This window comes from Pipistrellus kuhlii, unplaced genomic scaffold, assembly GCF_014108245.1.
Source record: "Pipistrellus kuhlii isolate mPipKuh1 unplaced genomic scaffold, mPipKuh1.p scaffold_m20_p_13, whole genome shotgun sequence".
Lineage (NCBI taxonomy): Eukaryota > Metazoa > Chordata > Mammalia > Chiroptera > Vespertilionidae > Pipistrellus > Pipistrellus kuhlii.
Genome location: NW_023425438.1, coordinates 25,704,115 through 25,728,563, shown reverse-complemented (window position 1 = coordinate 25,728,563; position 24,449 = coordinate 25,704,115). Strand labels below are relative to the sequence as shown.

General features: G+C 40.8%; 3 protein-coding genes and 1 pseudogene across 6 annotated transcripts in view; 3 read left to right on the top strand and 1 right to left on the bottom strand.

Annotated features, from left to right (window-relative positions):
• Window positions 1-47: 47 nt before the first annotated feature.
• MTIF2 (mitochondrial translational initiation factor 2) lies at window positions 48-18,575 on the top strand. 3 transcript variants are annotated; one of them, XM_036435351.2, is made up of 15 exons: window positions 48-180; window positions 287-446; window positions 2,347-2,572; window positions 2,950-3,061; window positions 5,849-6,020; window positions 6,444-6,604; window positions 7,667-7,843; window positions 8,456-8,595; window positions 10,717-10,841; window positions 13,192-13,396; window positions 13,734-13,986; window positions 14,857-14,997; window positions 15,807-15,971; window positions 17,888-18,028; window positions 18,364-18,575. In XM_036435351.2, exons 3-15 carry the CDS (start codon window positions 2,354-2,356, stop codon window positions 18,534-18,536), a joined length of 2,184 nt encoding a protein of 727 aa, XP_036291244.1. In that variant the 5' UTR covers window positions 48-180; window positions 287-446; window positions 2,347-2,353; the 3' UTR covers window positions 18,537-18,575. The 3 variants fall into 3 exon arrangements, with proteins under 3 accessions (XP_036291244.1, XP_036291245.1, XP_036291247.1); XM_036435352.2 differs by lacking the exon at window positions 7,667-7,843; XM_036435354.2 differs by lacking the exons at window positions 48-180; window positions 287-446; window positions 2,347-2,572 and adding an exon at window positions 2,665-2,700.
• LOC118717877 lies at window positions 4,792-4,943 on the top strand (annotated as a pseudogene).
• Window positions 18,576-19,389: 814 nt separating the features above from the next.
• On the bottom strand, window positions 19,390-21,726 carry RPS27A (ribosomal protein S27a). The gene is made up of 6 exons (XM_036435360.2): window positions 21,634-21,726; window positions 21,467-21,531; window positions 20,971-21,025; window positions 20,392-20,477; window positions 19,913-20,044; window positions 19,390-19,569 (listed from the first exon to the last, which is right to left on the bottom strand). Exons 2-6 carry the CDS (start codon window positions 21,512-21,514, stop codon window positions 19,420-19,422), a joined length of 471 nt encoding a protein of 156 aa, XP_036291253.1. The 5' UTR covers window positions 21,515-21,531; window positions 21,634-21,726; the 3' UTR covers window positions 19,390-19,419.
• Window positions 21,727-22,004: 278 nt separating this feature from the next.
• CLHC1 (clathrin heavy chain linker domain containing 1) overlaps window positions 22,005-24,449 on the top strand; it is a 29,951-nt gene continuing 27,506 nt past the window's right edge. For both annotated transcript variants that reach the window (XM_045580753.1, XM_036435356.2), the window contains exon 1: window positions 22,005-22,125. The gene's annotated coding sequence lies outside the window, so the exon portion shown is untranslated. The remainder of the gene's footprint in view (window positions 22,126-24,449) is intronic.

Below are 24,449 nucleotides of genomic sequence, written 5' to 3'. Positions count from 1 at the left end.
CTGAGGTCCAGAAGGTGAATTGCGCCTGGTGCAGGAGCTCAGTGAGTGGTGCGTGTTGTGTGACCTCAAGTGTCAGCGGCACCAGTCACAAACATTGCGCTTTTGCAGGATGCAGTTCTGCCCTGCATGACCCTCCTCCAGGCTTCCCGAAGCGGTCTGCAGCCGGGAGCGCCGCGGCAGGTGCGGACCCCAGTCCCAGCCTCCCCTGTGCCCAAGGCGGATTGGGCTCGGGTTCGAGGCTGGCAGATCTGGGCTTTCTCTGCAGTGACTTCCTTTTACCTTTCAGATAAGTTCCAAGGCTACATTCAGACGTTTCCACCAGCTCAACTGCATGTTGGATATTTCCAACATCCTTTTCCAGATTCCATGAATTTCCTAGCGGCGAGAGAACGCCGAATTGGGTGTCAGAAAGCCTGGGTTCTGGTCCTGACTGCCATTAACTAGCGGTATGACATTCGAGAAGGTTCTTTTTTCTCCTCTCTCCTGCCCTCTTTCCCCCCTCCCTCTTTTCCTTTTCTTTTCTTTTTTTTTCTTCTTTCTTCTTTCTTTCTTTCTTCTTTCTTTCTTTTTTCTTCTTTCTCTCTGGGCTCCATTTTTCTTTTCTGTAAAATGAGGGCCTTGGAATTAAGTAACAAGTAAGGTTTCTTCCAGTTTTGATATGTGGATTATTGCGCCCAATGTGTTTTTCTAATTCCGGCCTTAACGTATCTGTGCTTTGGTTAATCTCTGCAGGGCCTTTCCTCCTGTGTGTCCTTGTGAAATCTGGTTTTAGGCTCATTAAGATTATTTCTTATTTACTAAGGAGCCCCGTGCTTCCTGAGCACACTTTAGTTCTTAGTCCAGGGACTTGTGCCTGAAGAAGGTATTTTAAATGTGGCTCTCTTGAGGTGTGTAATGTGCCTGGGAATCATTATGTGGGAACACTAGGCGATTGTGAACTCTGAAGGAAGGGACTCCGGCTTATTAAACTATGAATCAACTTCCTCAAACACACTGCCTGGAGGCCGGTGAATGTTGAAAGACAATTCCAAGTAGAGAGAGTTTATGCAAAGGTTCAAAACTAGTTGACAGGCCCTGGCCAGGTACTTCAGTTGGTTATAGCGTAGTCCCAATACACCAAGGTTGTGGATTCGACTTCTGGTCAGGGCACATAACAAGAAGCAACCAATAAATGCATAAATAAGTGGCATAACAAATGTTATCTCTCTCTCTCAATAAAATTTTTTTAAAAATAATAAAAATATATTTTAAAAAAATAAGTGCCATAATAAATTGATCTCTTTTTTTTTATAAATGCTTTATTAGAATGTACCTTTATTTTATTTTATTTATTTATATATATTTTTAATTAATTTTGTACAGAGAGGAATGGAGAGAGATAGAGAGTTAGAAACATCGATGAGAGAGAGTCATCGATCAGCTGCCTCTTGCACACCCCCTACTGGGGATATGCCCACAACCAAGGCACATGCCCTTGACCGGAATCGAACCCGGGACCCTTCAGTCCCCAAGCCGATGCTCTATCCATTGAGCCAAACCGGTCTTGGCAAATTGATCTCTTTTTTCCTCTCTCTAAAAATCAATCAATAGCCGAAACCGGTTTGGCTCAGTGGATAGAGCATCGGCCTGTGGACTGAAAGGTCCCAGGTTCGATTCCGGTCAAGGGCATGTGCCTTGGATTCGGGCACATCCCCAGTAAAGGGTGTGCAGGAAGCAGCTGATCAATGATTCTCTCTCATCGATGTTTCTAACTCATTATCCCTCTCTCTTCCCCTCTGTAAAAAATCAATAAAATATATTTTTAAAAGAGAAAAAATAAAATAATAAAAAAGTTTTAAAAATAGATGACAAATCGTTGGAGATTACAAGTAGGGAAGAATAACTAAAGCCTGGGAGGTAGGAGTGAGGGGACTATTAAGAAGAAATGAAGTGAGGCCAGCAGAGGGCAGAGATAGCATGTTTGAGATTGTACATTAAACTGTGGGGCCATCGGTAGTTGTTTAGCTCAGAGTTGATGAGTTCATATTTTCATTTTGGAAAAAATCACTCTATTTTTAGTTTGATTAGCTGATGGTTTTCAAGAGTGAAAAAAAGCCCTTTATAATTTTGTTACTCTATTTCAGTTCTATCATAGTAGGAACATTGACAATAATAATACTTAATATCTAGAGAGTAGTTAGTATGGAATCCCAACTCTGACTAGACTGAGAGCTCTTTCAGGGCGGGAACCTACTTTCATTCATTGTAACTCTCGTGCCTTTCTTGGTGTAGAGGGGATAGCCAATTAATATCTGCTAACTTGATTTAAATACTAACCAAAATACTACTTTAAAACTTTTTTCCTAGGAGAAACATGAACCAGCAGTTGCTGAAGTTGGAGAACTTGCTCCGATGTCACACTGTCTGTAGACAGCTGCACAGCCTCGGTCACAGGAGAACCTCAGCGCGATGGCAGCGTGTGTTTGCGTCTGCTTCCCCAGGGCGGCCAGCTCAGCAGTGCACGGGGCCCTGGCACACAGACTCGCTCTTCGGAGCCGCTTTATCTCAACATAGGCTTCTGGTCACCAAGAAGGTAGTTGTAGATTTCTAGCATTACCATATTGTTTGGTCTGACATGAAAGTGCCTGGAGCCATGAGTAGAAGTCCATTTTCGGTGTTTTGTCATTTACAGACTCTTTATTCCATAATGCTACACTCCAGGTAATAAATCTTTTGCGAAGAAGGGAAGTTCTGGCTGTTCTGTAATGCTGATGAATCTGGTTACTTGGAAATTGGTGTATAACGGTGAATGAAGGATGCAGGATTTTAAAATTTAGTCTGAGATTTACCTGCTTTAAGGGAGTGTTAATTCTTAGAAATAGAAGCTGTGGTTATGGTAGATATTCCAGAATAAAGATAAATTGTCACTTAAAAGCTGTTTCTTCTTTGTGCGTCCTGATTTTTTAATAGGAAGTAAGGCCACGGAAGTCTCAGTTATCTTCCACAAAATCCAAAAAGGAGGTGGAGGTATGGATTGGCATGACTGTTGAGGAGCTGGCCAGAGCAATGGAAAAGGACACAGGTGAGCCACAGAATCTTATAAGGAAAAACAATGGGAACGCGGAATACTTGGAATCTCATTTGCAATGAGACTGAGGCATTCCAGTATGAAAACTAGACTGGTAGTTTAAAAAGTTTTCCTTACAGTGTTCTTCACTGTAAGTCACAAACTATAATTTGTTTATTGGCTCTTTGCCAAACATAGTTCTCTAACATTTCACTTCTAGTAAAAATGGAAATGACTTTATCTGAACTAACCATTCTTTCTCAGAAATTTAGTGAGATATTAGATTTAAGTCCAAATAATTTTTTTGGATTGAGGGACCATATTTGTATTCATTTACTTTCCCCTTGGTTTTCTTAGTTTTATGATTTCCCTTTTCCCCTAATTTTGACATTACATGTAGTGTCGGCATAAAAATATTCATAGTATGAACTACAACTTCTAGTACTATTTCTATTTGTATTATAGTCATATTTATCCCTCATTACACCATTGATGTATTTATTACCAATTTAGGATTGTTGGAACAGAATGAGTCTTTATTATTATAACCTGACATTAAAATTTAGTAAACAAAAATAGCCTATGATTGTAGCAAAATAAAATGATAAGTAAAGCAGAGTCTTGGAAAAAGGAAAGAGTTAAAAATAATAACTGATATTCATTGAACTGCTGCTATGTATCAATACTTTATATTTATGAACTCTGTAATTTTTCACAGTGCACCTACAGGTAGGTATGATTACTACTCCCATTTATAGGTTGAGAAACTGAGGCATAGAGAGGATACATAATCGCCCAGGGTTTCACACCCAGTACATGATAGAGCCAGGATTTTGGCTCCAGAGCCTATGCTTTTCTCTTTCACAAACCAAATTATCTCTCAAGAATTGTTATTTGCTGCCGAAACCGGTTTGGCTCAGTGGATAGAGCGTCGGTCTGCGGACTGAAAGGTCCCAGGTTCAATTCCGGTCAAGGGCATGTACATTGGTTGCGGGCACATCCCCGGTAGGGGGTGTGCAGGAGGCGGCTGGTCGATGTTTCTCTCTCATTGACGTTTCTGGCTTTCTATCTCTCTCCCTTCCTCTCTGTAAAAAAATCAATAAAATATTAAAAAAAAAAAAAAAGAATTGTTATTTGCACCATAGAAATAAGGAAATACAATAAATCAGAGAAATTTTTTTTGAGAACCTTGTGAGTAAACTTTTACCAGCACATTATTGAATAGGATGTTCTTTTAGTGTAATGGTTTGGTTATGTAAGGATGATTTTATTTCATATTTTCCAAACTCTATATTATTATATAAAAGGCCTGTGGCCCTAACATCATAACAACAAAAACTGGCTCGGGTGGACGGAGCCCCGCGATTTCATGTTCTGGGCTTCTAGTATATTTATTTTTAATTTTTAAAAATATATTATTGATTTTTTTACAGAGAGGAAGGGAGAAAGATAGTTAGAAACATGGATGAGAGAGAAATATCAATCAGCTGCTTCCTGCACACCCCCTACTGGGATGTGCCTGCAGCCAAGGTACATGCCCTTGACTGGAATTGAACCTGGGACCCTTCAGTCTGCAAGCCGATGCTCTATCCACTGAGCCAAACCAGTTAGGGTGTGGGCTTCTAGTATATTTATAAGGTGACTGAAAGTCTGAAAACATAAAACTACTAACTTCGTTATCATAATAGGAACATTTATTTTTCATCCACCAGGAAATATGACTGAAATTAAAACAAAGCACATTAATATTTACCTGGCAGGGGAGATACTATGATTCCCCAAAGGTGGTTTTCCCAGGGCGAGGCTTGTTCATTGAGCTAACCTCTGAGAATTCCCCAAATGTGGGAACTTGGCAGCATAATTTGTGGTAGTGGGGAACTATGTTTGCGCTTCCCTGAAAACAAAAAGCACATTAAATAAAATGAAGACCAAGAAAAACAAGTAAATATGTATTATAAACTAGAGGCCCAGTGCACGAAATTCGTGCATGGGGGGGAGGGGTGGTGGGTGGTCTCTCAGCCCCCCCTGCATGCTCTCCAATCTGGGACCCTTCGAGGGATGTCCAACTGCCTCTCGCAATCTGGGACCTCTGGCTCCTAACCGCTTACCTGTCTGCCTTCATGATCACCCCTAACCATCTCTATCTGCCTGCCTGACTGCCCCAATTGCTTCCTTACTGGCATGATCACCCCTAACTGCCTCTGCCTCGCCCTGCATCCAGAATTCTCTCCCTCTGGTCGGCCACAAGCACCCAGGAACCAGGCCAGCTTCACGCGGGCCAACCACAGCCACAGGGGACCATGGGTGGGCAGCTTTGCCTGGGCCGCAGGTGCCCAGGATTGCAAGGCGGGCAGTTTGTCCCTCTTCTGGGCCACAGCCCCAGGCACTGGCACCCAGGACTTTGGGGCGTGTGGCTTGTCCCTCTCCCAGGCTGCAGCCTGGCTGGTCCCCATTCCTCTCTTACAAACTCATTTGTGCCTGGCTGGTCCCCATTCCTTTCTCCCCAGTGTTGAGTGTCTGAGCCATTATAGTGTAATGGCCATTTGCATAGTAGCTCTTTATTATATAGGATTTTAAGACTTTCTAGGCACTCTACATAAATAAATTCCAATTTATATATATGCATCATATTTTAAAGATCATTTTCTTTTTAGCTTCTTTGTGATTTATTAACATTAAAGAAACAGGTAGCTTATATAGTTATTTCTCTGAGTATACTGCTTATATGGACATTTATTAATAGAGATCACTTTCTGAACATTTAATTTCATGAACCTAAAAGTTTTTATCTATTCCACCCAGATTTTATATATGAAGCTTTATTAAACACTACTATGGACATAGATTCACTAGAAGCAGACTCACATTTAGATGAAGTCTGGATCAAAGAAGTGATAAAGAAGGCAGGAATGAAGTTAAAGTGGAGCAAACTAAAAGAGGACAAAGTCAGAGAAAATAAAGATGCTGTGAGAAGGTAAAACATAACAATATATGTTGGGGGAAGAAGACCACATAGTTTTATTCACACTTTTTAATAGAAAGGGTTGCCTTAAAATTTCTTTTGCAGTTAAAATGATGTTAAACTTTTCTTTGAAGTGCTTAAAGCATTAGTATATTCAGGTTATTATAAAACTCTTAAGGATTATTTTTCTAAATTTATATTGATCCTGAATCTTAAATTTTTTGCTTGTTGTTATGAATATGTCAGCTGTAGGTGTGTAGTCATGTATTTTGTCATAAGTCATATATATAGAAGAGGAAAATACTTTGATCTGATGAATGCTGAATGTTAGGTTTTATCGTTAATGGCAGTTCACATAGATAACTGCAAATCAATTCACTGGCTGTCAACTGTTCTGATGTTTAAGAAATGAAATTCCTTTGCTGTTAATTGTAGGCCCCAGGCAGACCCAGCTTTATTAACCCCAAGGTCCCCAGTGGTAACGATAATGGGCCATGTTGATCATGGGAAAACGACGTTACTTGACAAACTGCGAAAAACTCAAGTGGCAGCGATGGAAGCCGGAGGCATCACTCAGCACATCGGTGCCTTTCTTGGTATGAACACAAATCATCTTACACTGTGTCTGGGAACTCCATATATTCTTTAACCGTCGTATGAAGTATACAAATTCAAAGTAAAAGGAAAGGCTAAAGGTTAAAACCATTGGCTTGATGAAATGTAGAGCAGGTGGTTAATAAAGTTTATTTTATAAATTCTGTAAGAAGAAAATTATATTATCTTTTCATACCAACCCGTTCTTAGTTAATGAGCTTAAATTCTTCAATGCTAGGCTGTGACAATAAATAATAGCCACCCTTTACTGAGTGTGCTGAGCACCTTATATACTTTATCTTCAAAAAATATCATTCGGTAGGTATTAATATTCCTACTTACAGGCAAGGAGGCTGGGACTTGTTGAAGTTAGGTTACTTGGTTAAGGTACACAGCTAGTAAGTGGCAAAGCCAGAGTTGAAACACAAGGCTTTTTTTGGGTGTCTTTTAAAAAAATATATTTTATTGATTTTTTACAGAGAAGAAGGGAGAGGGATAGAGTTAGAAACATCAATGAGAGAGAATCATCGATCAGCTGCCTTTTGCACACCCCCTACTGGGAATGTGCCCACAACCAAGGTACAGTCCTTGACTGGAATTGAACCTAGGACCTTTCAGTCTGCAGGCCAACGCTCTATCCACTGAGCCAAACTGGTTTCTGCAAAACACAAGGCTTTTGGACTCAAATCCTCAGCTACCGATTGTATATGAAATAGCCTATGTTATTCAAGGCAGTTGTGCAGCTGATGTTTGCTAAGCAGGGGTGGCTACCTATGTAATCTTCAGTGTATTCTTTCTCCAGAATAGATACTGTTTGGTGCATTTATGAAATTAGTTATATTCTAGAAATATGAAGAGTTTTAGTTTGAAATTATTACATGCAAAGAAAACCCTAAAGGTTTCACTGGTATGTTATCACTCTTTGTTGTGAGATGATGGTCTGTATTGTTGACTAAGATTAATGGGAGGAATAAAATTGTTTTAAAGAATTAGTTGAGTTTGATAACGTCACATATATTTCTTCATGTTGAGTCCTTAATGTTCTTGGACTTCTGTTTCCACAGTCTCTCTGCCTTCTGGGGAGAAGATAACCTTTCTCGATACTCCAGGACATGCTGCGTTCTCAGCAATGAGAGCCAGGGGTGCTCAGGTCACCGACATTATCATACTGGTTGTAGCGGCAGATGATGGAGTGATGAAACAAACGGTGGAATCCATTCAGCATGCCAAAGATGCTCAAGGTACTGTGGCAAGAGCTCCTGTTCTGATTAGTGCCCGTGCAGCTCGTTTAATCCTCGTGGCAATCTCAGGATGGCTGTGGCTGTTTTTACAGATAAGGCTCAAAGGCAGTCGAATTATTTTCCCACACACGTTACTACTTAGAAAAGTGTAGCAGGATTCGATTTGGGACTTGTGATCATAAGTTCACTCCTTTCTCTACTGTTTATTTGGCATCTGATCTTCTAGCTTTCAGTGTTACTCTTTTTTTTTTTAATTCCTCAAAATTGCCTGTATGGAATGGACTCTGGTCTTAATGATTTTAGGGAATATAATAAAAAGAAGAGAGTGATAAATTTGCCATAACAGAGCAGTTGGTTATAATACAATGATTTTTAAAAAATATATATATATATATTTATTGATTTCGGAGAAGAAGGAAGAGGGGTTAAGAGAGAATCAATAATGAGAGAGAACGTAGAATACAGTGGGTCTAAAGAGTGGGTCTTTTAGGTCTTTTGTCAGATAAGTACATCCACTGAGTCAAAAGAAAGCCAGAACAGATCGGTGTCTTCATTGCGAACTCCTGGGACTCATGGGGCCATTTGCACTCTTCTTAACTTTGTCTCTTTCAGTGCCTATTGTCCTTGCCATAAACAAATGTGACAAAGCTGAGGCTGATCCTGAGAAAGTGAAGAAAGAACTGCTAGCTTACGACGTGGTGTGCGAAGACTATGGGGGCGATGTACAGGCCGTGCATGTCTCTGCACTTACGGTAAACACGTGGAGGACGTGTTCAGATGGGAATGCTTACAGTGCGCGATGCCTAAAGAGCATCCTGACATATATAATTTCTGTTGTTGTTGAAGAATTCTCTGTGTACTAGGCAAAGCTGGTATCTTCCTGGTTTGGCAGATTAGAAATTAGGCTCAGAAAGGTCAGTCACCAACCCAGGGTTGCATAGCTGATGGCAATGGGGTCTAAACCTAATGCTTTCCTTATTAGGAGATACTTAGAATGAGAAGAATAAATAGTGAATGATGTGGGTAGGATATTAGTTGGCTAAAGACTGTTTTAAGCAGAAATGAAATACAGTTGTTAATAAAAAGTGCTTGCTTTTATAGTGAAAAATCTATCAGGGTTTTAGGGCAGGCATTTAAGAAAGATTTAAACAAAAAAAAATTTTTCACTAATACCAAGAGGAAACATTTGGGTTCAGTTTGTAAGTGATTCACTCAGTATTTTTGCGAATTAAGTTGTTATAAGTTTTATAATGTTATTTATGATGAATTCTGTTTTCTTTTAAATTACCAATTATTCTTTTCTGTTTAAAAAACACCAAGGAAGCTCAGTACCTGCTTTGTGACAGCATTTTCTAATTATTTTATCTTGTGCAGGTTGCTGCTAAGTAACAATTTCCATTTTTGTCCATTCTTATCATATTCCATCATTTACTCATAATACAGACTTTTCCCCCCTGATCATTCACTGAGGGATGGTGCTGTATTTGGCCACATTTTTTAATTAAGTCTCATTTTATCTTTATTTTTCCTAATTCTGTTTCCTCCAAGACTCTTAGAAATTATACCTTCTTTAATAGTATAACCATGTCATTGAAACTCATAAAATGCCACCTTACTCTCTTATCTTTCCACTACACCTAGATTACTATTGCACTCTGAAAGCCATATGGTAAGATTAAAGCATTTGAAGACATGGCTACCTTTTCTGTCCAAATACCTTCAGATGAATGGATAGATGTAAAACTGCTTAGGCAAATCTGGGGACATGCAGAGATGATTCTTGGGGAATGGAGGGAGGTGGGAAATAGGGACAGGAAGTAAGATGGGGCCTCCTTTTTCAAGGCAGATACAGAGGTCTACGTTATGCAAAGAAACAACCCCAGCATTGCTTTTCAGAGCAGCATTTTATAAATTAGAGTAAATACTAGGAATAAGTAGATGGATAAGCAAAGTATTTTGTTTACAGTTGTCTCTGTTGTTTTATACTCTCTAACAACTGTGAGCAGTCTCTTAGCTGATGGAGAATGAAAGATCCCTTGCCGTTAGTTCCACTTCCATCACCAGTTGCGTGATCTTGGAGCTCTAGAAAGCATAGTAAAGATAGATCATGAAAGGTGAAAGAATCATGTAATCTAGTCCTTCATTTGAGGAAAAGAGATCCAGGGAAGTGAAGTGAATTTTTGTTTTTGCACAGTTGGGTAGTTACAATGGATCAAATGAAAAAAAAAAAAAAGAAAGAAAAAATAAAAGATGTGAAAGCTTGTCACATTGGATAGAATTTCAATGTGAAGTATAATTGTAAAGAGGGTTAGAGGAAGAAATCACAATTATAGAGACAGATGGAGGAGAGAAAGAATGAATGAAGTATGTGTTTATGAAAGGGTATTAACAAGCCAGGACCGGTTTGGCTCAATGGATAGAGCGTCGGCCTGCAGACTGAAGGGTTCCGGGTTCGATTCCAGTCAAGGGCATGTACGTTGGTTGCAGGCATATCCCCAGTAGGGGGTGTGCAAGAGGCAGCTGATCGATGACTCTCTCTCATTGATGTTTCTAACTCTCTATCTCCCTTCCTCTCTGTACAAAATCAATAAAATATATTTAAAAAAAAGAAAAGAAAAAAAAAAGAAAGGGTATTAACAAGTACCACTAATGGCCTTTAAAAAAAAAAATAGCCACTGTTCTTTGCAATACCTCCCCCTGGATCAGGTTTTCTTGTTTATCTCTTCCTCCCTTCCTTCCTTACAGTTGAATAATTATGCTTTTAATGCTTAAAGAGAAAAATATAATTGTCAATGATTATTTGACTTTCTGACCCTAGTATTTACATTTACAGATGATATTAATGTACATTAACAACTTGTTTTGTTGTCAAGGGGGATAACCTGATGGCTTTGGCAGAGGCAACGATTACTCTTGCAGAAATATTAGAATTGAAAGCAGACCCCACAGGTCCAGTGGAAGGAACAGTTATAGAATCTTTCACAGACAAAGGAAGAGGGTAGGTCTAGTAAAATGCTTGCTTTTTAATAATTTTGTTCTATTGTTTTTGAGAATTGATCATATAATGTTATTTTTCTTGCATGGTATGTTTAGTCAATAAACAATATTTTCAAAGCTTTTTTTGAAAAGTATTTTATTGCACTAGCACAGAGAACATAAAATACAGTTATTAGTAGACCATAATATCTATCTGTCACATTTACATGACTTAAGTATTAGATTTGCTTGATTTTTTCCCCCCACACTGACATGACTGAACTGGTAAAGTGATTAGACTAATATAAATTGGAATGAATAGCAGTTGTTGCATTTTAGAGTTTCTAAATTCTTTATGGCCTTGTCCATTAATATAACATACTACAGGCCCGGTGCAAGAAATTCCTGCTTGTGGAGGAGGGAGTCCCCTCTGCCCAGCCTGGACCCTCTACAATCCGGGGCCCCCAGGGGATGTCCGACTACCAGTTTCAGCCCGATCCCTGGGATCGGCAGTTGGACATCCCTCTCACAATCTGGGACAACTGGCTCCTAACTCTGCTCACCTGCCTGCCTATCTGATCCCCTGCCTAACTGTCCCCCTGCCAGCCTGGTTGCTCTTAATTGCCCCCCCTCTCCCTCCCCCACCCTGCCCGCCATCAGCCTGGTCGCCCCCAACTACCGCCCCCGCTGGCCTTATCGCCCCCAGGTACTCCCACCCCTGCTGACCTGGTTGCCCCTCACTTCCCCCCTCTGCTGGCCTGGTCACCCCTCACTGCTTCCCCTGCTGGCCTGGTCGCCTCACACACCCTGCTGGTCAGTTGTTTGGTCATCCCTCGCTAACCCCGTTGCTGGCCTGGTCACCCCATGCAGCCTGCTGTTCAGTTGTTACTGTGAGGGTATCGTGATCAACTTGCATACTACCCTTTTATTACTGTAGATCGGAAGGTCTTTGGAATGATGTTGCTGTCTTTAATTTTCCTCCCTATCAGCAAAAGAAGTCTTCTCACTGCTTAACAAATTAAAGAAAGAGAGTAGGATTCTGTCAGAACACCAGCTACCTGCACCCTCCAGTCTAATTAGCATATTACACTTTTATTATTATAGATGGTATCCATCTATAATATAATAATAAAAGTGTAATATGCTAATTAGACTGAACTGCCGAACAGCAGAATGATCAGGGCTGTGAGAATTGAGCCCCTTGCATGAATTTCATGCATTGGGCCTCTAGTAACTTTTATAAGAAATGTGTTGTTTTTTTGTGGTAAAGATATATAACTATCAAATTTACCATCTTAACCATTTTTAAAAGTATAGTTCAGTAGTATTAAGTATATTCACATTGTTGTGCAATAGAATGTAGAATTTTTTCATCTTGCAAAACTTCAACTCTGAGCCCATGAAACACTAATTTTCTCTTACACTCCCCCTGGCCTTTCCATTTTCTGTTTCTATGACTTGGACTACTTTAGATACTTCATGAGTAGAATTATATGGTATTTGTTCTTTTTGACTGGCTTATTTCACTTAGTATAAATGACCTTAAGATTCATCCATGTTGTAGCATGTGACAGGATTTTTTTTAAAGATTGTATAATATTTCATTTTATGTATGTGTATGCTGCATTTTCTTTATTCTTCCTTCCATGGATGGACATTTGGATTGCTTCAGCCTTTTTAACAGTTGTGAAGAAATGTTTTTGTAGTATGAAAAACTGCTTGAGAAGTGGTAAATACATAATATTATGTATTTTTAAGTCTGAAAAAGATATTCTTGCTCACTAATTATTCTAGACTATGAGGGGGTCAATGAGACTTTGTTGGTTGAGCATCATCCCATGCACCAAAAGGTCACCGATTTGATTCCTGGTCAGGGCATATGCCCAGATAGCTGGCTCTATGCCCAGTAGGGGCATGTGGGAGGCAGCCAATCAGTATTTGTTTCTCTCTCTCCTTTCCTCTCTCTAAAGTCAACCAATACACACACACACACACACACACACACACACATATATACATATATATATATAATCCTCACCAGAGGATTTTTTTTTATTGATTTTGTAGAGAGAATGAGAGGGAGAGGGAGGGACAGAGGGAGAGAAACATCTGTGAGAGAGAGAGAGACACATGGACTGGTTGCTTCCCACATGCACCCTGATTGGGGCGGGGATTAAGCCTGCAACCAAGGTACATGCCCTTGACCAAAATCAAATCCAGAACCATCAGGCCAGTGCTGTAACTACTGAGAAAACCAGCTAGGGCAAAAACATATTTTTCTTTAAATGAAAAAATGACCTTTGCTTTACTAAGAAAGTACTATTATATCCTGATTATGGCATTAAGAATTAATACCTTTATTTTCATTTTAGTCCTGTTACTACAGCAATAATTCAAAGAGGAACATTGAGAAAAGGCTCAATTCTGGTTGCTGGGAAGAGTTGGGCAAAAGTACGCTTAATGTTTGATGAAAATGGAAAACCAGTTAATGAGGCCTACCCCAGCATGCCAGTGGGAATTATAGGCTGGCGAGACCTTCCTTCTGCAGGAGATGAAATTCTTGAAGTAGAATCTGAGGTATATAAAGCTTAATTCCTATATATTAGCTATGACATAATGATTTTAAATAATCTATAATATTTTACCAAATTCATGTTAACTTTTTATTAATTATTCTAGACTATGAGGAGGCCTGCGGTGCCTTTTTAGAATTTGGCTGTATAATTTTTTTAATTTGAGATAGGATTTTAAAACTGAATAATTTCATTTGTGTACAAAGCCTTCAAATGAAAGTTTTATAAATTTCTTGAAACAACTTACAAAATTAGTACTTTCATATGAGTTAAATTAATTTCATAGTGAAAGAAAAACAAAGCTTTTAGTTAAATAATGCTTGTCTTTTTTCCCTGTAAAGGCAAGGGCACATGAAGTTATTGACTGGAGGAAGTATGAGCAGGAGCAGAAGAAAATTAAAGAGGCTCTAGAAACAGTAGAAGAAAAGCGAAAGGAACACCAGGAGGCACACCGGAAGGACCGTGAGAAGTATGGCAATTTGCACTGGAAGGAGAGATCATTTATAAAATACCAAGAAAGAAAAAAACAAAAATTATTAAGGCCAAAAGAGAAAGTAGAAAGAGATTCAAATATGCTTCCTATAATTATTAAAGGTAACTTTTTAAAGATTTTACTTAACTCCTTTTTGGAATATTTGTATTTCTTTCATTCTCACAATTAATTTGGAGCAATTAAATTTAAGCCAAAAGTATCTCAGTGTGTTAGGGGTGGACTTTTATTTTTATTAATGTGTAATTGACAGGTTATATTAGTTTCAAGTGTACAACATAATGATTCGATATTTGTATAATATATACTGCGAAATGTTCATTGCAGTAATTCTAGTTAACATTCATCACCATATATATTTACAGTGTTTTTTCTTGTGATGAGAACTTTTAAAAAATATTTTTTATTGATTTTATACAGAAAGGAAGGGAAAGGGACGGAGGGAGAGAGAGAGAGAAACACCAATGTGTGAAAGAAACATTGATCAGTTGCCTCCCATATGCACACTGACTAGGAATTGAACCCACAACTGGGGTATGTCCCCTGACTGGGAATTGAACTGGCACCTTCTTTTGGTGCATGGGACAACATTCAATCAACTGAGCCAAACCAGCCAGGTCATGATGAGAACTTTTAAAATCTACTCTCCTAGCAACTTTCAAATATGCAGTACAGAATTATTATAGTACATTACATCCCATGACATTTTTTTTATAACTGGAAGTTTGTACCTTCTGACTTCTTTCACCCTTTCACCTCCTCCCTCTTGGGGAGATTTTCTTAGTAAACATTTTTCTAGCTGATTTTGGTGTAAATGTACATTTAGTTATATTTTATTAAATAGATATTTATAATGCAAAACCTAAAAGTGTATTTAGTGGTAAATAGTATTCCTATTATGGTCTTAAAATAGATTATCATCATTTAAATGGCTAACTCTTTACACCAATGATTTATACTGTTGCTTCGTTTAGGTGATGTTGATGGTTCCGTTGAGACCATTTTGAACATTGTTGATACCTATGACGCTTCACATGAGTGTGAACTTGAGTTAGTACATTTTGGTGTGGGTGATATTAGTGAAAATGATGTTAACCTTGCTGAAGCATTTCATGGTAAGGACTCCGTTTCCTGTCTAACTGTGTTCCCTAGAACTCATTGAACCATTTGCTTCTGCCTTTTGTTGCTCGGCTTGTCACACCCGACATTTGCCCATCAGCACTATTCCTGTTGCGGTGGAGTCCCCTCTTATCAATTATCAATTGGGGTGGATGGTTTGTGCAACGTTTTAGCTGCAGCTCCACTTGTCATTTTTTTTGGTGGGGGTGGGGATTTGAGGGAAGTACCATTTCTATCCCCTCTCCCTACTTCTGATTCCCCACCCAATTTAGACTAATGAGTATTCCTAATCGGCTTATTCAAGTACTTTCCTTGTCACTGATAATTTTACAATCTTCTATAAAAAGCTCCTTTTAGTTTAAATGCCTAGAAGGAAAGGGGACTATTTATTAGTAGAACTTATGATACACAAAAAGGGAACTCATGACTGCCTCTAACTAAGTAGGTCACTTAGCAAAGCACCAACACTGTTGAGTGATCAATGAAATCATTAGGAAGGAGCTACTGTACTTCCCCTAATGAGGGCTCCTGGATTATGAGGGGGCACAGTCGGGCCTGAGAAACTGCCCCCCCCCATGCACGTATTTTGTGCACCAGGCCTCTAGTAGAATTTATAAAGTGCTTTATTCACTTGAAAATTTACTAGTTTTCACGAGAAAAAAGTTATAGAATTTCTTCTCTCCCCAACTAGCTTTTAATTTACATAGAAGGAAATATAACAATTTAGATTTGAGTTTCTATTCAAAAGATAAACTGTTTGTGCAATGGTTGTGCTATTTTATTGACTATATTATTTGATTGCCAGGTGTTATATATGGCTTCAATGTGAACACAAGCAAAGTTATCCAGGAGACAGCTACAAAGAAAGGAGTAAAAATTAAACTTCACAAAATCATTTACCGTCTTGTTGAAGATTTGCAGGAAGAATTGAGCAGCAGATTGCCCTGCATTGTGGAAGAACACACAGTAGGTGAGTGTTCACTGACCGTTACTTTTATTTATTTTTTATTATTTTTTAAAATATATTTTATTGATTTTTTACAGAGAGAAAGGGAGAGAGATAGAGAGCCAGAAACATCAATGAGAGAGAAACATCGACCAGCTGCCTCTTGCACACCCCCTAACGGGGATGTGCCCACAACCAAGTTACATGCCCTTGACCGGAATCTTTCAGTCCGTAGACCGACGCTCTACCGCTGAGCCAAGCCGGTTTCGGTCTGTTACTTTTTTTTTTTTTTTAATATATTTTATTGATTTTGTACAGAGAGGAAGGGAGAGAGATAGTTAGAAACATTGACAAGAGAGAGTCATCGATCAGCTGCCTCTTGCACACTCCCTACTGGAGATGTGCCCGCAACCAAGGTACATGCCCTTGACCGGAATCGAACCCGGGACCCTTTAGTCCCCAAGCCGACGCTCTATCCATTGAGCTAAACCGGTTTTGGCCTGTTACTTTTAAATATTCATATCTGAAGTGCTATAAATTACACTTGAAAGTAAAGTTTAGGGGAAATGTATTTTACTGTTGAAATGTTCACTGTTCTAATATTTAGCCTGTGTTCTAGAAAAATGAATACCACACGAGAATTCAGAGTAACTTCATATGTATTATAAACGCTTGTCCTCTGAAAAACTTGGGCCGTGAAGATACAAGGCACGTAAGGCAGTAAGAACTTGCCCTCAAGTTTAGACATGAACAAGTAATTATGAAACAAATTAGACTAGGGTGGGAGGCATAAAGATTATTAAGGTGTCATGAAGGAGCCATTGATTTTGTCCTGGAGCTGGCAGACATCTACCATGAGAAAAAAATTTACTTCATATTCAAATATTGAATATTAAAAGATTCTCTAGCTTAATCCTTGGCCAGATTAAAGGCTAAATTTATGATGACTGAATCATTTTATGTGTTTTTTCCTCCCCATATACAGATATTTTAAACTTTTTATTTTAATGGAAGTTTTAAATACCCAGAAAATTACAGGAAAAGTATAGGGAGCTCTCTTGCCCAAACCAGTTTGGCTCAGTGGATAGAGCATCGGCCTGCAGACTGAAGGGTCCCGGGTTCGATTCCGGTCAAGGGCATGTACCTTGGTTGCGAGCACATCCCTAGTAGGGATTGTGCAGGAGGCAGCTGATCGATGTCTCTCTCTTATTGACGTTTCTGTCTATCCCTCACCCTTCCTCTCTGTGAAAAAAAAAAAAAAAAGTTTAGGGAGCTCTCTCCAATATACCCTTTACACAGTTCACCAATTAAACATGATCATACAAAGGTTTGTATGTTCTTGTGCTAAGAGCAGTTTGTAAAGCCAAGTTATGAGAGTTCCCAGCAGTAAGCACCAAATAACACTAAGAAATTAATTCATATGTTATAATGTATGGTACCATGCCATTATTGGAATTTAGTTTTCAGTTCATGAAAAAGTTAAGCTGGATCATAGAATCAGTACATAAGTGAACAGTGATGATATTAAAAATAAATCAGGTGATCTAGATGATAAAGACTAGAAAATTTACCGAGGGACAGCTGAAAACTACGTTTTCATGAAGCTCTAGACAGGAATTGTACTAAATAATCTTACCAGTTATCACTTTGTTGTGCATTTTACTCAGCCAAAAAAAAACAACAAAAAAAACCCCAAACACATCAGTTTTCTTTTATTCACTCTTTTGGTAAACACTTGTATTTTTGTATTTTCTTCCCAAAGAATTTTCTGGGTTTTATTTCTAATATTGGTCAGGAAAATAAAGTTGGTGGAGTCAAAGAAAACCAGGATTTCTTTACATGTGTTTGTATTTTTATCACCTTTCCTACCTTACAAAATGTTAGAAATTATGTATTTGTCTAAATCTTTTACTTTCTATAATGTTCTCTTCTTCCTAAAGGTGAGGCTTCTATACTAGCTACCTTTTCCATAACAGAAGGGAAGAAAAAAATTCCTGTGGCTGGCTGCAGAGTCCAAAAAGGACAGCTAGAAAAGCAAAAAAAATTTAAGTTAATCCGTAACGGAGGTATTATTTGGAAGGGTAAGCAACATCAAAATGTTTTGATATCATATCCAGTCACCAAAACCTTACAATTCTCTGTAACTGCCTGAAATCTTTCCTTTGTTGCTAGATTTCCTCTCATTGGGTCTGATTCCAAGATTGTTAGTCCCGCCTGATTTTTCAAACTTTTAAAGACTGATTTTTCTAGGCATGTTTCCTCCACACTGCATCAGATTGGCTTGCTCCTGTTCTTTATTGATTGTGCCTGCAATCTTTTATCCTGGTTCATCTCACTCAAGTCCTAACACCAGACTACATAGCACCTAGTCAAGTGCCTATTGTTGAATGTATGAACTGTTTTTATTTTTTTAAAGGTTCATTAACTTCCCTGAAACACCACAAAGATGACGTTTCAGTCATCAAAACTGGAATGGATTGTGGTCTCAGTTTGGATGAAGAAATGATAGAATTTAAAGTGGGAGATACAATTGTTTGTTATGAAGAAAATGAAGTTCCAGCAAAGACCTCTTGGGACCCAGGATTTTAAAAATGTATTAAAAATATAGATTAAATATTTTTAAAAGAACTTGTTTTGCTTTATTCAACAGAATTCACTACTGTTGGTAAGTGCCCAAGCAATTCTGTCAAAATAGGAAAACTTAAGATGTCTCAAACTAGAAATTCTGGTATTAATACAGTAAAAGGGAATTACTGGAATTTCACTGAAGGTAACTAATTTCAAATGATTTTACTTAAGAGTGGGACCAAAACAATCCTCTCTGAATTGAGCTCCAAGGACAAGATATGGTACCAATCAAATACTGCTTGAAATCTCCTGGTCTCCGGCCCTCTTATCTTTCACTCAGTGCGAACTGGACTAATGAGCAGTTTTATTTCGAGTTCATGCCCAACGAACAGTAGTGTATTCCCTAGTTCTCTGCAGACAGCAAACATCCCAGCCAAACCACCTAGGAACTCGGGATGAATTTCTGAATTGTCAATTTGCAGCTCAGCCTTTTAAATGTCCCGTGTATGAAACCTATCAAAGCCTCTTTTTAGGCAGTGTTTTAACACCAACTAATTGGTGTTTCTCAGTTGGGGAAGGGAGGTGGTTCTCACTCACCCAGGGGTTCCGCGGCAATGCCTGCATACACTCAGCTGTGGTAATGGGGGTGGAGAGTTACTGGCATCAAATGGATTGGAGCCAGAGATGCACAAGGCAGCCCCCCACTCCCTCCACCCCCAGATTATCTGGTCATAGTACTGAGGTAAAAAAGAAAAACACAACTGGTTTATCATCTAGACAGCTGATATTAAATATAATAAAATTCTGCCCAAGTATAGCTTATCAATTTGATCCATCAACTTTGACACTTAAAAAAATTCAACAATCAAATGTCAGTTCATGTCTTTTATTAACCCAAATACAATTACTTGTCTTCTGGTTTGTTGAAGCAATAGGTCAGACAGCATTTGCCACAATAATGTCTGTCAAAGTGGCTGGCCATGAAAACTCCAGCACCACATTCATCGGAAGGGCACTCTCGGCGAAGGCGACTGATTTTGCCATTCTCATCCACCTAAAAAGTACAAGCCTGCTGTTACCTTTTAATCACACAATGGCAGTTTTTAGTATTTACAAACCCAAAGCATCTCAAACCCTCACCAGTATTTACTACATCGAACAAGAACAAGTTCAGAGCTCATTCAAGTCAAACCCTGCAAGTGGTAGACTAAGCTAGACTTGTACCCAGACCTGACTTCAAAATCAAAACCCTTGTTGAGAACAAGCAGCTAAAGATAATCCCCATCATCTAAAGTTCAAGTATTAACAGGAAAAGAAATTTTATATTAGAAGTTTGAAATCAGCGATATGAACACAATTTTTTAACCTATAGGCAAAAAGGTTTTAAGTTGGCTCACTTTGTAGTATTTCAGGACAGCCAGCTTAACCTTCTTTCTCTTATGCTTGTTCTTCTTGGGAGTGGTGTAAGACTTCTTCTTCCTCTTCTTGGCACCACCACGGAGTCTCAGCACAAGATGAAGCGTGGACTCCTGTTAATGAGGCAGCGTGCAACAAGCTTTAAAAACAATTCCATTAATGCTCAGGCTCCACTACCAACAGAAAGCTAGCATCACCCATCTTCTAATTAGATGCAATAGGAAGCACTCAACACCACAGCAGAGAGTCTCTGTTCTTAGCTAGTGCACAGGGAGATTAAAGAACTAAATCACACCATAGGACACAACCTGCCAAACCCAGAATGCGAGAACTGGAGCAGCACTTCTCCAATGTTAATGTAGGCGTCACCTAGGAAATCTGAATCATCTGAAGCTAGCCTTAGCATTAGGTACTTGTCAGAAACTTTGAAATTTATACAGGGCCGCTCTTTTCAACAGACCTTTTGAATGTTGTAGTCAGACAAAGTACGCCCGTCTTCCAGTTGCTTACCAGCAAAGATCAGTCTTTGCTGATCAGGAGGAATTCCTAATGAAGAAAACCAACAAATTAGGCCACAGCAGAACAAGCCTCAGCTGAAGACTTACAAAACAATAATCCTAGATCAAATGGCACTAGCAGCCTTCCGAGTTCTCACTACAGCCTATGCATGCGTGGTTTTAAAGGTTTACTGATTTTTACCTCACGTAACCGTTAACAGTAGGTACTTAATATGGACATGCTAACACAAACTTCATTTTGCAGATGGGGTGTACTTAATATGGACATGCTAACACAAACTTCATTTTGCAGATGGGGTGTAAATAATTAAACAGCTCGCCCAAATTCATAGTAAGTAGAATGCACTGCAGCTTGGTTCCGCGCTCAAAAACCTGTGTCTACCGTGTGTTATTTCAAAATATTTCACTGATCAGCCTGACCTCTGCCCACCCACCCCACCCAGCGCACGTCTGCAGGGAGCCTGCAGGTCGGCTGGGGCCTCCGGAGGTTACTATTTCTGAACTAGAAAAACACCACTTGCCTTCCTTATCCTGGATCTTGGCCTTTACATTTTCTATCGTATCCGAGGGTTCAACCTAAGAGTTTTAAAAATGCAAAGAGGTACTGGTAAGACAGTAAGAAAAGGAATGCTCAATTGGAGTGCACCGAGCGGGGTGGGGTGGCTGTCGGTCGCCTCCCCAAAGGAGCTGGCCCCTCACCCCGTGGACAGGCCTCCTCCCCGGCTCGCCTACGCGAGCACTTCCTCAGCCCCGGTCCCCCACGTGCTGGGCCGTCCGGCCGGAGCGCCTCCCGCCTATTAGGGGGCCCCCGCCTGGGTCGTCGAGCCGGCACCACCGGGATGAGGGCCGAGCCTTGACACGTGCAGAAGCTGCTGCTCGGACCCCGGCCGAGCTCGGCAAACAGGTCTCCATTCAGGGTCAGGTTGCACAACCCAGACCCGGGAACACGCTCTCAGCAGAAAGCAGCGCCGGCCCGACACCCCAGGCCTCGGCTCCCTCCCGCCACCGGGCCCGCACCTCGAGAGTGATGGTCTTCCCCGTGAGGGTTTTCACGAAGATCTGCATCTTGGCGGCGACTCCACCTGCGGCGGGGGAGAAGGAAGAGACCGGTTACACCCGGGGACGCGGGGAGGGGAAGGCCGGTAGGCCGCCGGCCGGGGAGCGGACGAGGAGCACACACTCACCGCAGATGGCGGATCGGAAAGGAAGAACGCGGCGCAGGCCCACACGCTTCCTGGGGCCGCCGCCGCCTCAGGCTCCGCCTCTTAGGTGGCCACACCGAATGCCTGACTGCTATTCCCCGCGGCTGTCTAACCACATGCCAGACTTAGCTCGTGAACCTCATTTCCCCTCGTTCTAAAGCCGGGCTTATTGCTCACTTTAACCTCCAGGATGCTCTAGAGATAGTAGGTTTAAACAACTTTAAATGTCTTTAAAAGGCTTTTCTCATAGAGGGGAACGTGGCTAAGAGGGTCTTAAAAAGGGAGTGGGGGTTAAGGGGGGGGCCTTATTGAGGATGAGGAGGAAACGGACGTGCCTTCTGGGAGTTGTAGTTTCCACTGCTTTCTTTGGGGGCTGAAGACTACTTGTCCCAAGATGCAGTGCCACACGCCTAAGGTTCCCGTAGTAACTAACCCCGAGCAGCGGAGTTGGGGTTTTTGGAGAAAGAGATTAAGGTGAGGAGGGAGGAAGGGCTTAGCGAAGTAATGCTCTCAGGGAAGGAGGAAACGGGTCGGAAATGACTTGGAGGAAAGGGCGGGAGACAGGGGGACGGAGGTATTGCTCACCTATTCACTGGCGGTTAGGAGCTGAGGACCAGGCCGTCTCCCACCGGCTGCTCCCTGGGCCTGCAAGGGAAGGAGTTCCTTGGCCCACTCCAGGCAAACTGAAAAATAGGTTATATCTCCGAAAGCTCGGGTTCATCCTTGCTTTTCCTTTTTGCCCTGTCGTCCCCTCCGCCTTCAGCCCCCAAGTCTCCGCTGGTGGAAACAAAGTTCTGAGCCTGGTTTGTCGTGTGAGACTCTTTGATATGTTACAAATCTCAGGCCCATTTTTCTTTTTAAATATATTTTATTGGTTTTTTACAGAGAGGAAGGGAGAGAGATACAGAGTAGAGAGTTAGAAACATCGATGAGAGAGAGTCATCGATCAGCTGCCTCTTGCACGCCCCTTACTGGGGATGTGCCTGCAACCAAGGTACATGCCCTGGACCGGAATCGAACCTGGGACCTGGAACCTTTCAGTCTGCAGGCCGACGCTTTATCCACTGAGCCAAACCGGTTTCAGCTCAGGCCCATTTTTCAAATGTTAAAATGAAGCCATACGGGAAAGAAATCTGCAGGATGGCTATTTAGTTGTAGAATTTCCAAATGTGTAGGTTGGCGAAGATCCCAGGAGGAAGACTTGGGAGGGAGTGTGGGACGCCCCTGGCCGGGCTGTGAGTTAGCAGGGAGTCGGTGCTCACATTGCCTTCTCCCGCTACACAAACCCCGGGATCAGTCCAGTGTCCCCTCCTGATGCCATCCATCCGTGTCTCTCTGCCTTCTCCTCTCTATCCCACCCCCAGACTCGAGCCCTCCCTGATTTTCTCCTGGAAGTTTTCAGTGCTAGCTTCTAAGCTGCCTTTAGTCTTTCTCCTTTTCTAACCCACCTTCACTTTTGTCTCCAAATCTTCTAAAAAGTAGGTCATTATTCTATTTCACCTTCATAAGGAAATCCAAATCCCTTACTATAGTATTTGGCCTTGGGCTCCCTTACATCCTAATCTGCCAAACCCACTGCTTGCTTTATTCTGTTGAGCTAATGGAAGTTCCTGACGTGTGCTCCCTCATGCTTTGGCACTCAGGAAGAATCCACTCCTTCCTCGAACTTTCTTTGTCCCATGTTCTTCCAACTAGTCTTCACCTTTACAGCAGAACTCCTTGAAAGAGATGTCTACACTCATTGTCTCCAAACCTTCCCCTTTGTATCTGTTCTAGGTTTTTGTACCCCCCTTCTACTGGAATAGCTTTTGTGGTCACTAGTCACCTTTAACTTGTTGTGAAAGTCAGTGGTCAGTTAATCTTATATGACCTGTCAGCAGCATTTGACAAAGCTGATCACTCTCTCCTTTGGAACACTTTCTTCCTCTGACTTCCAATGGACACCTTTATCGGCTCTTTTGCTGCTTCCTCCAGAACTACCAGACCTCTAAACTTTGGAGTATCTCCCCCAGCACTAGTCCTTAGACCTCTGCTTTGTTTACATTTCCCAGGTCATTTTCATTCCGTCTCATAACTTTAAAAAAAAAAAATACATATTTTATTGATTTTTTTTTCAGAGAGGAAGAGAGAGGGACAGAGAGTTAGAAACATTGATGAGAGAGAATCATCGATCAGCTGCCTCTTGCACACTTCCTACTGGGTTTGTGCCCGCAACCAGGGTACATGCCCTTGACCGGAATCGAACCTGGGACCCTTCAGTCCACAGGCCGGCGCTCCATCCACTGAGCCAAAGCGGTTTCGGCCCGTCTCATAACTTTTAAATACCATTTATTATGCAAATGGCTTATAAACTTACCTTTCATTTTGATTACTCACCTGAACTCCAGCTTCACATAGCCTGCTGTTTATTATAATTCAACATCTCCAATAGGCAAGCCCCAGACTCCTGATCTCATGAAACTGCTCTTCCCATATGCATAAATGGCAGTTCCCATCTTTCTAATCTGTAAGGCCAGAAACTTTATGGCCATCTTTGACTGCTCTCTCCTACCGCCATCTAATCCCCTCAGCAAGTCCTCTCGGCTTTGCTTTTACATACTACTATATATGCAGAACGCGTCTCTCCACCGCCACCGTTACCGTTCTGATGCCGGCCACTGCTACCCCCGCCCAGGTTATTGCAGTAGCCTCCTGACAGTTCTTCAGGCTTTAGCCCTTTTCTTCGTAAAGCAGCAAGAGCAGCTCTTTGAAAATGTGTAGGCCATCTGTCACTCTTGCCCACAGTCCTCCAGTGGCTT